The 12,855-nt window shown below is 43.5% G+C and overlaps 1 protein-coding gene across 1 annotated transcript in view; it reads left to right on the top strand.

Annotated features, from left to right (window-relative positions):
- Window positions 1–566: 566 nt before the first annotated feature.
- PYGL (glycogen phosphorylase L) overlaps window positions 567–12,855 on the top strand; it is a 39,600-nt gene continuing 27,311 nt past the window's right edge. Inside the window, exons 1-3 of the mRNA XM_003831723.6 lie at window positions 567–1,184; window positions 7,507–7,608; window positions 10,160–10,238. Coding sequence (XP_003831771.1) covers window positions 942–1,184; window positions 7,507–7,608; window positions 10,160–10,238 — 424 coding nt within the window. The 5' untranslated portion in view covers window positions 567–941. The remainder of the gene's footprint in view (window positions 1,185–7,506; window positions 7,609–10,159; window positions 10,239–12,855) is intronic.

Genomic DNA, 12,855 nt, shown 5'->3' with positions numbered 1-12,855 from the left:
AAAGATCAGTCTGTACCGCACAGTAACACAGACTGGGTTGTTTTTTGTAAAGAAGGCAACTAGTCCAGTGAGTAATCCCTTCATTTTCCACACACATACCCTTCTGTTTTCTCCCCCTCCTCCCCCCACACCCTCCACTGCAGTTAAAACGTAATTCGAAGAAGAAGCCTAAGGTAAAAGCCCCTGCCGCATAATGAGCCTAGAGCTTCACCTCACCTACTCTGATTCTTAGTAACCTACCTCTAAGGATGAGCGACAGGGTGCTACGAGCGGGGCGAACTTTGGTCTAGGAGTTAAGAAACCTGAACCCTGGAGTCCTCAAAAAAATGAATGAAAATAACAGAGGCGCCCTGAGGATCCAAGCTGGGGCGGTGCCAAGGGCTGGCAAGTGAGGTTGGGACAACAGAAGTCAAACGTGCCGTCCTTCCAGATCCCGGCGCTTATGGCGGAAGCCACTCCGGGTGAGAAATCCTAACAGTCATAATGGCATAACAAATAAACATCGGCAAAACAGCAGTCTGCCAACGACGTGCTTCCCTACACAGACGTCCTCCCGTCTCCACACTCTAGAGGGGAGAGGCGGGACAAATGCTGCCTCCGCAGATTTTGGAAATCCGGAAGGGAGCCTCCGAGCCCAGGTCCCGGGCTGGCAGGGGTCTCGCCGGCGCTTGGACCTCGGCTCCCACCCCCGAGCCCACTGCGGCCCCAGAGCCCCGGGAGGAGCCGGGCACTTCCTCTGCCCTCCGGCCTGGGGCAGGGGCCGGGAGGCGGTGGGAGTGCAGCCGGGACGGCACCGCCCGAGGGGGCGGGCCCCAAACTTTCGTGCTGGTTGAAAGCTGCTGGCGCGGCGGGGCGGACTCCACCCCTGCCCGGCAGCCCAGCGCCTCCGGCCGCACATCCAGCTCTCTGCGCAGCCCGCCGCGCAGCCCGCCGCCCCAGCCATGGCGAAGCCCCTGACGGACCAGGAGAAGCGGCGGCAGATCAGCATCCGCGGCATCGTGGGCGTGGAGAACGTGGCAGAGCTGAAGAAGAGCTTCAACCGGCACCTCCACTTCACGCTGGTCAAGGACCGCAATGTGGCCACCACCCGCGACTACTACTTCGCGCTGGCGCACACGGTGCGCGACCACCTGGTGGGGCGCTGGATCCGCACGCAGCAGCACTACTACGACAAGTGCCCCAAGGTAACCGGGGGCGGGAGGGCGGGCCGGGGTCCAGCCCGGAGTCAGAGTCTCCGGCCGCGGCCGGGCGGGACGGGGTGGAGAACCCCTCAGAGTGGTCCCTTGCACCCGGTCCTTGCCCCGAAGTGCAGAGGAGACGTGTCTAGGCTGTGGGCGGGCAGCCTGGGGGACAGATTCGGCCTCCCCACCGACGCCGAACTCGTGTCTCCGAGGTGCCACCCGCCAGTGTCCCGCCCAAACCACTGTGCCGTCAGCCCCTGGAAACTGCCTGGTGGGCAGAAGCCCAGGCCCCTCTCGCCTGTTCACTTCACAAACTTTTTTGGAACTTTGACTCTCAGCATTTAATCAAGAGGTGACGGGGGCCTCTTGTCCTGTATGCTGGACACTGTTCTCTGCCCTGGGCACTCAGCCCTAAACAAAAGCGACAAAAATCTTGCCTTGCTGGAGCTTGGTATTTTGGGAGGGGAGACAAACGCCGAGCTGGGAAAAGGTCGTTAAGTCTCAGGCCTCTGGGAGTGGCTAAGTGTGGTGCAGAGGAGGGGCAGGGTCCCGCTCCAAGCGTAGAGCTCCGCCCACCCATTCTCCTGAGTGGGTGTAGCTCCTGGAATTCCGTGAGTCTTGCGCAAAGGCGGCCCAGGGCCAGGCAATGCCCTGGACTCGTACTCCCCGAAGACACACACTCCCCCCACCCTTAGCCCTTCCACCCCCGAGGCCTGCCCCCAGAGCTGCTGAGGAAGGCTGGTCAGGGACCGCCTCCATCCACGGCGTGGGGGCGGGAGCAGAGACCTCGTTAGGGTGATTTTGGACCTACAGAGGGACAATATCTCTGCCTGACAGTTTGCGAAGAGGGCGAGAGGCATTGGGGAAGGACTGGGGAGGGCATGGCAGGGAGAGGGATTGTGTGCAGGCTGGAGTGAGGGTGGGTGTGAGTCTCTATTGGGAGAGGAAGCTGGAGAAGCCAGGTGGAGACATATTGGAAAGAATAAAAGATTGGGATACATCCCAGGGGCAGTGGGAAATATATATAAACATTTATTAGAACTTTTTAATTATGTAAAGGTGTGAAGAAGAAAAAAAGGTCTATAATCCCAGTGCCCAAGAAACCCCGTAGGAATTTTTAAGAAAGGAAATAAATGTAAATTCTCATAGTAAGAAATTGCAACTGTAACAGCTTTCAAATGGAAAGTAACTCTTCTTCACCCCAAAGACCTAGGCCTCCACCAAGGTAGCAACTGCTAAAATGTATCCTTAAAAATTTAAATGCACCTTAGAAAACACTTTATGTATACATATATTTACTGTTTTGTTGTTTTGTTTTGTTTTGTTTTGTTTTGTTTTGTTTTGTTTGAGACAGAGTCTCACTCTCGCCCAGGCTGAAGTGCAGTGGCGCCATCTTGGCTCACTGCATCCTTCGCCTCCAGGATTGAAGCGATTCTCCTGCCTCAGACTCTCGAGTAGCTGGGACTACAGGCTCCTACCACTACACCTGGCTAAGTTTGTATTTTTAGTACATACAAGGTTTCACCATGTTGGCCAGGCTGCTCTCAAACTCCTGGCCTCAAATGATCCTCCCTCCTTGGCCTCCCAAAGTGCTGGGATTACAGGTGTGAGCCACCACACTCGGCCACTATCTTTTAAAAATTTATTTACACAAAGGGAATGCTACTAAGTACGCCATACTGCGCCTCTCATTAAAAATTATTTTTAACAATTTTAAGCGGAAGGGTGGGACACTGAGCATATATTAGAAACACACACTCACGCCTCTGTAACATTTAGCATCATAGAGCACCAGAGAATCTTGTATGTTTTTCCTTCAGTGGCTTATGCTGTGCTTTATGGTTTTCCTGGTTCTCCGGCCAGTTTCTTCACTGGGCTGTCCTTTTCTACGTGAGTGCAGGTATAAGCCAGGAATTCCGACGTGTGTAAATTCTGATAGCGATACACTGGGGATTCAACAATGAACATGTTTCATTCCACACGTGCTCATCAAATATCTACCCCATCACAGTCGTCTGTCTAAACAGGATGGTTCCTGCCCTCACAAAGTAGAGCCAGTAGGTGTGTCCAAGCTCCTCTCCCACCTCCCTTGCTCTCCAATAATTGTGCAGATGAATCCCAAATATGGATCCCTAGTCTGAATTCCTTTTCTAACTCTATGCGTACATTTCTGAGTGTTTAGCGAACATATCTAGATATCTTCCTATTTCCTCAAACTCAGCACGTTAAAAACTCAAACCATTATTTTTCCCAATCCTGCCCCATCTTCCGTGTTTTGTTTTGTTTTGTGACAGAGTCTCACTCTGTCACCCATGTTGGAGTGCAATGATGCAATCTCGGCTCACTGCAACCTCCGCCTCTCGGGTTCAAGTGATTCTCCTGCCTCAGCCTCCTGAGTAGCTGGGATTACAGGTGCATGCCACCATGCCCAGCTACTTTTTGTATTTTTAGTAGCGACAGGATTCCACCATTTGGACAGGCTGGTCTCGAACTCCTGACCTGGTGATCCACCCACCTCGGCCTCCCCAAAGTGCTGGGATTACAGGCATGAGCCACCACGACTGGCCTCTGTGTTTTTTGTTTTCATGCCATTGTCATCTTGACAATCCAGACGCAAACTTTATTCTCACTTTTTGCCGTTTAACTGTTTGCCAATTTCTGTTGATTTCTATAGGTTCCCTTGAATGATGTGCTCTCCTCCATTATCTCTTCCTGCCTTGGTGAGGCTCTAGCTACCCATTTGTTGCAGCTGACTTCACGTGGTTATTTTGCTTTCCACAAGTGGTAAAACTGGCAGCCTGAGGCTGAATAAGGATAGCAGACATACTTTGTTGGCCAAGACATTTTTCAGGAGTTTAATTTTTAGCGCCTGTGGTCAGGACTTGCACACTCCATTTCTTAGCCCAGTACTCTTCTTTGTTTTATGTGACCTCAATTACACATTTATTTTCTCTGCCTAGCTCCTGAAGGCATTTGAGTATATGATCCCATCTCATTCTATGCACTGTGGTCTGCTCAAGCTTCCTAAAACAACACATCTTGCCCCTGCTCAGTTATCATTGGCTCCTCTTGCCTGCCATAGAACTTAAGCAAGTATTCGAAAGCACTTCTCAGTCCAGGTGGGCCTGTTCTTCCCTTGTTATCTTCCATTACCCTCTGTACCCACCTTGCTCTCCCAACAAACCAATCTCCACTCTGGGCCCCTGATTCACTTGCAGTGTCCTTCCTACCACATTTCTGTGCTCAACTCTTGCCTGTCCTGCAAGTCTCAGGTTTATTGACAGGTGTTCCAGAGGTCTTCCCAGAAGTACCCAGGCCCTCTGACTAATGCTGGGGATAAAAATAAAACATACAATTTAAAAATATTTGTTATATCTTTATTTTATTTTACAAGCCTTTTGAAAATATCCACTTTTTACATAAAATACTAGTAATCATAGTACATGCATGTAATTTATAAAGTATATTGGAGATGCTCATATATTTTACTATGAGGCATATGTAACAAATATTTAGAGACCAGTAAGTAAGAGTATGGCCAAGATCTATTTTTTGAAGTCTTATATATTCCCAAATATAAGGAGAGATTACCTCTAAAAAGTTATTTGTGAGAAAACAGGGAATCACCTTACATTCCTGTCCTTATAAAGTCTGTCATGCAAGGAAGTATTTTCTCATTTACTTTATTCTGAGCAACCACATATTTCTCAAGAGAGACTTTGAAATATTTTTAAGAAGACTTAAGTTCGTGCTAATGTGGAATCATTAAAAAGGAGGCAAATTTAATACAGATGTAGTCATTATTCCTGGGGGTATAACCTCACAATTGCAAGTGTGGAATGTATACTATATAAACAAGCTTTTTGTAGATTACTTAAAAGAAAAAGGCAAAACATCATGATTATAGAGATAATGAAAATACACACATGGAAGGATTTCTTTAAACTGGGTAATACTATGCAAATGGGTATTTGTGGCTGAAGATACTATTACCTGTGACAGCGGTCATCACGTACTAGAGCACCAGCCATTGCCTATGTCTGCCCCAGAGAAGGTACTTTTATCCAATCATTCGAAGGTATCTAATAGCTGGTGAGGGTTCTAGTAACAGCATTATAGACATTCAAACAACTTGGATGAAAACGAAGATGATGTGTTCTGGAAAGCAGTGTTAGGTGGCCCGTTAGGTCATGGATGTTGAACATTTGTTGTGAAATTTAGAACTCAGTTGTTCATAAAAGGAAAATGGGAAAGAATGAAATTTCTAAGTTGACGTTTTCAAATAATATTTTGTTTTAAATATTTGTGTGTAACTAGTATGTTAAATATGATAATAGGCCTTTATTATACTGAATTCTATTCACAGTTTTTTTTTGGATTGGCCAAATTATTATTTTTTCTTTTTTTACTTCTTATCTTATGGAAATGGGGCAATCCCTAAAATTTGAGGTAACCGTATTGGTGCATTTACAGATTTTTGCCATTTTGTTTTGTGTCTAGTAGAGAAGAGAGGATAAATGATTGGAGAATAAGATATTGTAACAGGGGGCAATGAAGTTACTCACTGGTGCTATTTTTTTTTTTAACTAGTAAACTGTGCTGTATATAAAGAAGGTTTTCAGCAGGTCCGAACTTTGTACCTCTCACCTTCAACTCTGATGATATTTGCCTGACTTTTACCATGTCAAAGGCAAATAATGTCTAAGTCAATAGAGAAATTTCCAATTTCAATAAGAACAAACACCAATAAACCTTAGGTAGTCTTCTTGTTCATAAGGAACTTGCCAGTAAATAGACTTTATAGAAAAATTTGATTCTAAAATTAATTGTAGGCCGGGCGCTTGGCTCGCGCCTGTAATCCCAGCACTTTGGGAGGCCAAGGCAGGCAGATCACCTGAGGTTAGGAGTTCAAGACCAGGCTGGCCAACATGGCAAAACCTTGTTTCTACTAAAAATACAAAAATTAGCTGGGCATGGTGGCAGGCGCCTGTAGTCCCAGCTACTCAGGAGGCTGAAGGAGAATTGCTTGAACTAGGAGACAGAGGTTGCAGTGAGCTGAGATCGCGCCACTGCAGTCCAGCCTGGCCGACAGAGGGAGACTGTGTCTCAATCAATCCATAAATAAATAAATTAATTAATTAATTAATAAAACTGTAAAATTTCTTACAGTAATCAGCCAAGGAGGAATATTTTCTACCCATGCGGTGTGTGGGAGTTAATCTTTGTGTTTCTTGGATGACTTGAGATAGTCATAGCCAACTCAACTTACCGGCACCCACCAAGGTGCCCTATAAATATTTTATTAATGAATGGTGAACTATGGCCGTCTGACTTCTGTTTGCCCAAAACCTATGCTTTATTCATGAGGCTCATGATCAGGAGAGGGAAAAAATGCAAAACATTGAATCTACTTAGATGAGTTTGCTTTTTTTCTCCCCGGGGGTAAAAAATACTGAATTACTTTACCAAAAATAGTGCTTTGCCAAAACCTGTTGTCAGTAACACTTTTATTTAGTCCTTCATACATCTCTATAGGAGTGTTAGCGGAAAGGAGTCGCCATCCCAGACCCCAAGAGAGGGTTCTTGGATCTCGCACAAGAATTTGAGGCAAATCCATAGAATAAAGTGAAAGCAAGTTTATTAAGAAAGTAAAGGGGCTGGGCGCAGTGGCTCGCGCCTCTAATCCCAGCACTTTGGGAGGCCGAGGTGGGCGGATCACCTGAGGTCAGGAGTTCGAGACCAGCCTGACCAACATGGAGAAACCCCATCTCTACTAAAAATAGAAAAATTAGCTGGGCATGGTGGCGCATGCCTGTAGTCCCAGCTCCTCGGGAGGCTGAGGCAGGACAATCTCTTGAACCCAGGAGGTGGAGGTTGCAGTGAGCTGATATTGGACCATTGCACTTCAGCCTGGTGACAGAGCAAGACTTTGTCTTTAAAAAAAAAGAAAAGATTTTGAAATATTTTTAAATATCTTAAGTCCATGCTAATTTGGAATCATTAAAAAGGAGGCAAAGAAAACCTTTTATCAGCAAGGTTTCTGTGACCTGTATCTTGTGCAGACCTCCTATTTCATCCTGTGACTTAGAATGCCAAACCTTCTGAGAATGCAGCCCAGTAGGTCTCAGCCTTATTTTACCCAGCTCCTATTCAAGATGGAGTCACTTTGGTTCAAACACCTCTGACAGGAGTCTCATTCAAAACTGTGGTGACATAGTCCTGCCTGTTTGTTTCTTATTGGTGACCTAACACATGACCTTGTGTTTTTATGTTAAGTAAGGTTGATCTCTTAGGGGAAACATTATCTCTCTTTTCTTTATTTCAGAGGGTTTATTACCTCTCTCTGGAATTTTACATGGGCCGAACATTACAGAACACCATGATCAACCTCGGTCTGCAAAATGCCTGTGATGAGGCCATTTACCAGGTACATTGTTCCTAGATTTCTCTCATCCTGTCTCTTTAAATTTCATGTGCACTTCAGGAAACTTGGGGACGTTGCACAAAAAAATAAAGTAAAATAAGAGTGAAAAATCGCCTCTATAGATGTGGCTATTACAAACTTTTAGAAATATACATCACTGGTAATCTCTCATTTAAGAGGAACAACCAGAAAAAGTTAGATAATTCGTTATGACTCATGAGAATTTTCTTTTGCAATCAAAGTCTTTGACAGCATTCCTCACAAATTACATTTCGAAATTAGTGTCTGAACAAGCCTTTTAAAAGTACTTGAGTCTTCTGCTATCAGAATCACAATCTTTACTTTGGGCTTCTATCTCATTTTTAAGAAATGATCAAACTTTGTTATTCATGTATCAAGGCAATTTGTGAAAATGATCAGCTTTAAAAATTCTGTTGTCATACTTTCTCTGTTGCTTAATGAGATGTAAAATACACTTCCTCTTTAAAGGAGAAGCTTGAAGTCTTAACCCTAATGTGCTAAGTTGTTTTCATGAATATATTTAACTTTTTCTTTCCTGAGCTTCAGGCACCTTCATACCCAAAACAGGTAGCCCTTAACCTTTTTGATGTGGTTGAAAGGAGCAATGTGTATTTGCAAAGACACATTCTAAATGAGAGACTGTTCAAACTTTTCATTTCCTTTGCCATGGGATTGTCCCCTCATGTGTCCTTCGCTCAAGAACATATACGTCTACAACCAGGTCATAGCTAACTCACATACATGTGGGTTAGGTGGAGTATTTCCTGTGAAAGAACCCCTGCGGGTCCTCTCCATGTCCCTTCCCTCTCCTTCCCCTAATATCAGCTGAAAATAACATCTCTCCCTTGGAGTAGCCTATAGCCAGGCAGGGTGATGTGATCCATGTCTACTTGCTCAAAATTTATATCATACCTTTTTTTTTTTTTTTTGAGACGGAGTCTCGTCCTGTTACGCAGGCTGGAGTGCAGTGGCACGATCTCGGCTCCCTGCAATCTCCACCTCCCAGCCTCAGCCTCCTGAGTAGCTGGGATTACAGGCATGCACCACCTTGCCCAGCTCATTTCTGTATTTTTAGTAGAGATGGGGTTTCGCCATTTTGGCCAAGCTGGTCTCGAACTCCTGACCTCAGGTGATCCACCCACCTTGGCCTCCCAAAATGCTGGAATTACAAGTGTGAGTCACCGTGCCAGCCTATATCACGCTTTAGACTTACGTTTTTAGAATTTAAAAATTCTGAGTGTTAGCACCAGCAGTTGGCTTACACCAGGAACCTAGTAAGCTCTAATCTGCAGAGAGCAAATTTGAAAGGCCCTTTAACACTGAACAGAAGCATAACCAAGGTTGAACTCGTAAGATACAGTTGTCAAGACCTGTGTGACAGGTAGGAATCCAAACAGGTGCCATGGAAACTGGGGCACAACTTCAAGCACTAGTGCATCTTCCACATATGTCTTCAAATGTGCAAATTATTTTTCCATTTAAAAAAAATACCCAGTTTCATGGGTTGCCTAACTTCAGATAAGAACCCAGTTGTTTCACAATAGGCCACCTTTAGCCATGCCTGGGCTAGATTAGCATCTAGTCAGGATGGAACAAGTCATTTGCCTGACCAACAATTCTTTCATCGTAAAATGAGCAATCCAATGTGATCTCCAGGGCTGCAGAGCTCTGTCATGAGTGCCCAGTGGTGCTGTGGACTCTGCTGTGTGATCCCCAGCACTTTGGGGCAGGGAGCTAGCTGGCAATCAGTCCCATCCGTGCCCAAGTTCACAGATGCTATTTGGCTTCCCACAGCCTCTTATCCACCCCAGGGAAAAGTAAAGGATTTTACCCCATCCAGCTGGATTGCAGGACTGCAGTTTCCCTGCCTGCTGTCAGGACCCAGGTCTCCGGGGCAGTAACCCACTAACTGGTTTTGAGTTAACAACTTTTGACCCTACTGAGTAAATATGCTGCGGTCATGAAAAGATGAACTTTAGTCCATTCTGGAACGTCTGACCTGAGACCTTTTGGTCATTTTCAAAATCCCTCAGTCCAATTAATATCAGCTTGGTACTGGACTGTTTCTGAGGTTTTAACCCTACTGTACACACACACACACAATTTTTTTTAATGATAATAGCTAACATTTATTGAGGGATATCTGCCCAAGAATAGTTCTAAATGCTTTGTTTGTATAATCTCATTTAATTCACGGCAATCATCAGTGAGGTAGGTACTGTTAGCCTCCACTTTTTTAAATAGGAAAATTGAGGCATAGAGTTAGTAGCTTGCCCAGGGTCATGTAAGAAGTAACAGAGTCAATAATGGACTTTTAGAGCTTACACTTTTCTCCATGCTGCAGCTGCACCATCTCATACAGTTTGCCTCTGCAGTCAGTATCTGATGCCAGAACAAGCTGCAAGGGAGCTGACGCTAGATTAGGTACACAGCTAAACCTGAATACCTTTACCCAGAGCTGAAGGAAATGGCTGTCCCTCTGAATGGCCTGAATTTTTATCTGCTTCCAATATTGTTTTCCTTTCATTACCAGCTTGGATTGGATATAGAAGAGTTAGAAGAAATTGAAGAAGATGCTGGACTTGGCAATGGTGGTCTTGGGAGACTTGCTGGTAAGTGATATTGTGAGTGTATTATATTGTCTGGCCGATTGAAGACATCTCAGATGCCATGCATGACCATGCTTGGAAGAACCAGGCAGGCTTCCTAGAAGAAGTGCAAGGTATGACCTGGTTGTAGATGTATTTGTTCTTGAGTTTGCACTTTGGTTTGATCAATTCTAGACAAATAGTAGAGACGGGAACTTGAACAAAAGAGACACTGCTTAAAACTCAGTTAACCAGATCCTTCCTATGCACTTAAGAGTATGTTAAATGTTAACACACTAAAAAATTTATTATGCTAGCACCCCCTTTGATCACTACCCCAGTTCTGTGCTCCTCCCTATAGGGGGTCATAGGGAACAGTTTAGTATTTAGAATTCCAGACCTTTTTTCTGCATATTCATTCACATTATATACATATGTACACACAAACACACACACACACATATATATACACACACATACACACACACGTAAGTGTCTGGAATATATATCTTCCAGACCTTTTTTCTACATACTTACACACACACATACACATATATATATTCATAGAAAATATTTAATTTTTTAAAAAATAAATGGTATCACACTGTATGGCTTTAATACAATGTGATTTCTTTTTTAATTTGGAGATCTATCCAGTAAAGTACGTCTAGGTCAAAAGTAGTGCCTTTACTTCACTATTATTTGTTCAAAGCTTCTCAATTCACATCCTTGTGTGGCATGACCTAAGTTAAGTTGCTGTTGTTTTATTTTATTTTATTTTTTCAGTGGTAGACTCCAGGTCAGAGGCATGACCCCAGTTGGTCAACCATTGTCTTGCCTTTTGCACTTGACTGCTTGATTGACTAGTGGGCAATGATACACTAATATTATTGGTATGATTTTGTTAATAATGTCCTTTTTGTGTGTGGATACAATTTGAGTTCTTTGCTTTTTTCAGGGAATAATTTTTCAGCAAATATATAGGAAAGCACTAAAAATACAATACCAGCTCCATTAGTTTAGAAAATACACATCTCTATAACCAAGTAATTCCACTTGATATCTACCCTAAAGAAGCACACACATAAGAAGACATGTGGGGAAAATAATTGTTACAGTGTAGTTTATAAAAGTACTACACTGATTGTTGAAGAACAAAATTGACCTAGATGTACTTTCCTAGCTAGATCTCCAAATTAAAAGCGAAATCAAATTGCATTAAAGCCATACAGTGTGATACCATTTGTTTTTTAAAAATTAAATATTTTCTGTGACTATATATGTATGTGTCTGTGTGTGTGTAAATATATAGGAAAAAGATCTGGAAGATATATATTCCAGACATATATGTGTGTGTGTGTGTGTATATGTGTGTGTGTACATATGTATATAATGTGAATATGTAGAAAAAAAGGTCTGGAATTTTAAATACGAAACTGTTCCCTACGACCCCCTGTAGGGAGGAGTGCAGAACTGGGATAACGATCAAAGGGGATGCTGGCATAATAAATTTTTTTGTCTGTAACTTTTAATATTTTTAAGGAAGATGCATTAATGTATTATTTGTGAAATTTAAATTTAATAATAAAAATGTACTACCACACATGTATCAGATTGTATTCTATGAAAAATAATTATCTCCTCTCTTTTAGAAATTGTTCAAAAATCTTCTGATTTTGCATACACTCAAGTTACTAGAAAGCCATTTGCATCTGTTTCATTTTTTTCATCCTTAGTACATTAGTCACAGTGTGCTTTAACATTGCCATTAATAATGAACAAAACAAAATAAAACAATGCCTGTGGGATACTTGCCACCTTCCTGTGAAGTTAATTATCAGACAATTTAGTAGGCTTTCTATGGGGCTGCAGGAAGGCCAGCAGTGCTGATGCACATCTGAGAATAAGAACCAGCCTGCCTACCTTTTATGTGAAGCCCAAGCCCTCAGTCTTTGTTAGCTAGGTTAACTCTGTGTCTGACATTCATGACATCGCTCCTTGAGTTGACTGATGAAGTCAGAGTGAAGAGGCTGATGAAGCTGAGAATTCTCATTAGATGATCTCATCTAAGTTGGGACCCCCTCTAAAGATAATCTGATCAGGACTCAGGAAAAGCCGAAGAGCCACAGCTCAAAGAGAACAGGAATGGGAGCAGAGCCAGGCCATATGTGAGCACAGGGATTGGCGATGTAAGAAAAACTTGAAAGCCTAGGCCATCTGTGTTTGTGGATCTCTGTTTTAAGGGCTGTACCACCAACCTCATTCAGTCCCTTTCTGTTTGATCTACAGCTTTTAATATTCTTGTCAGTTTTAATTCCTACTGTACACTTCCTCATTCTGTGTATATTTCTCAGCTTAAATTCTTGGGAGGGACAATCTGATTAGTGTAACGCCTTAGTTTTCATCCAGCCACAAGACAGATCCTTACCTAGCCTGTTGGTTAACTGTTCTGGATCAGATGCCCTGTCATTAAATAACAGAAAACCTAGCAAAAATGCTTCAATCAAAAAGGACATGTGTTATCATATAACAAGAACTCCAGAGGTAAGGCCATTCCAAGACTGGTTTATTCAGCAGCAGGAGTATAGCAGGACTCCAGGTCTCTGGTCCTTTTGTCTTTCCCCTCATGGAAAAAAGACAG

The sequence above is a fragment of the Pan paniscus genome, chromosome 15, assembly GCF_029289425.2.
Source record: "Pan paniscus chromosome 15, NHGRI_mPanPan1-v2.0_pri, whole genome shotgun sequence".
In the NCBI taxonomy this organism is placed as follows: Eukaryota; Metazoa; Chordata; class Mammalia; order Primates; family Hominidae; genus Pan; species Pan paniscus.
The sequence above is the reverse complement of the archived record's forward strand: the minus strand, read 5'-3'. Positions and strand labels throughout refer to the sequence as shown.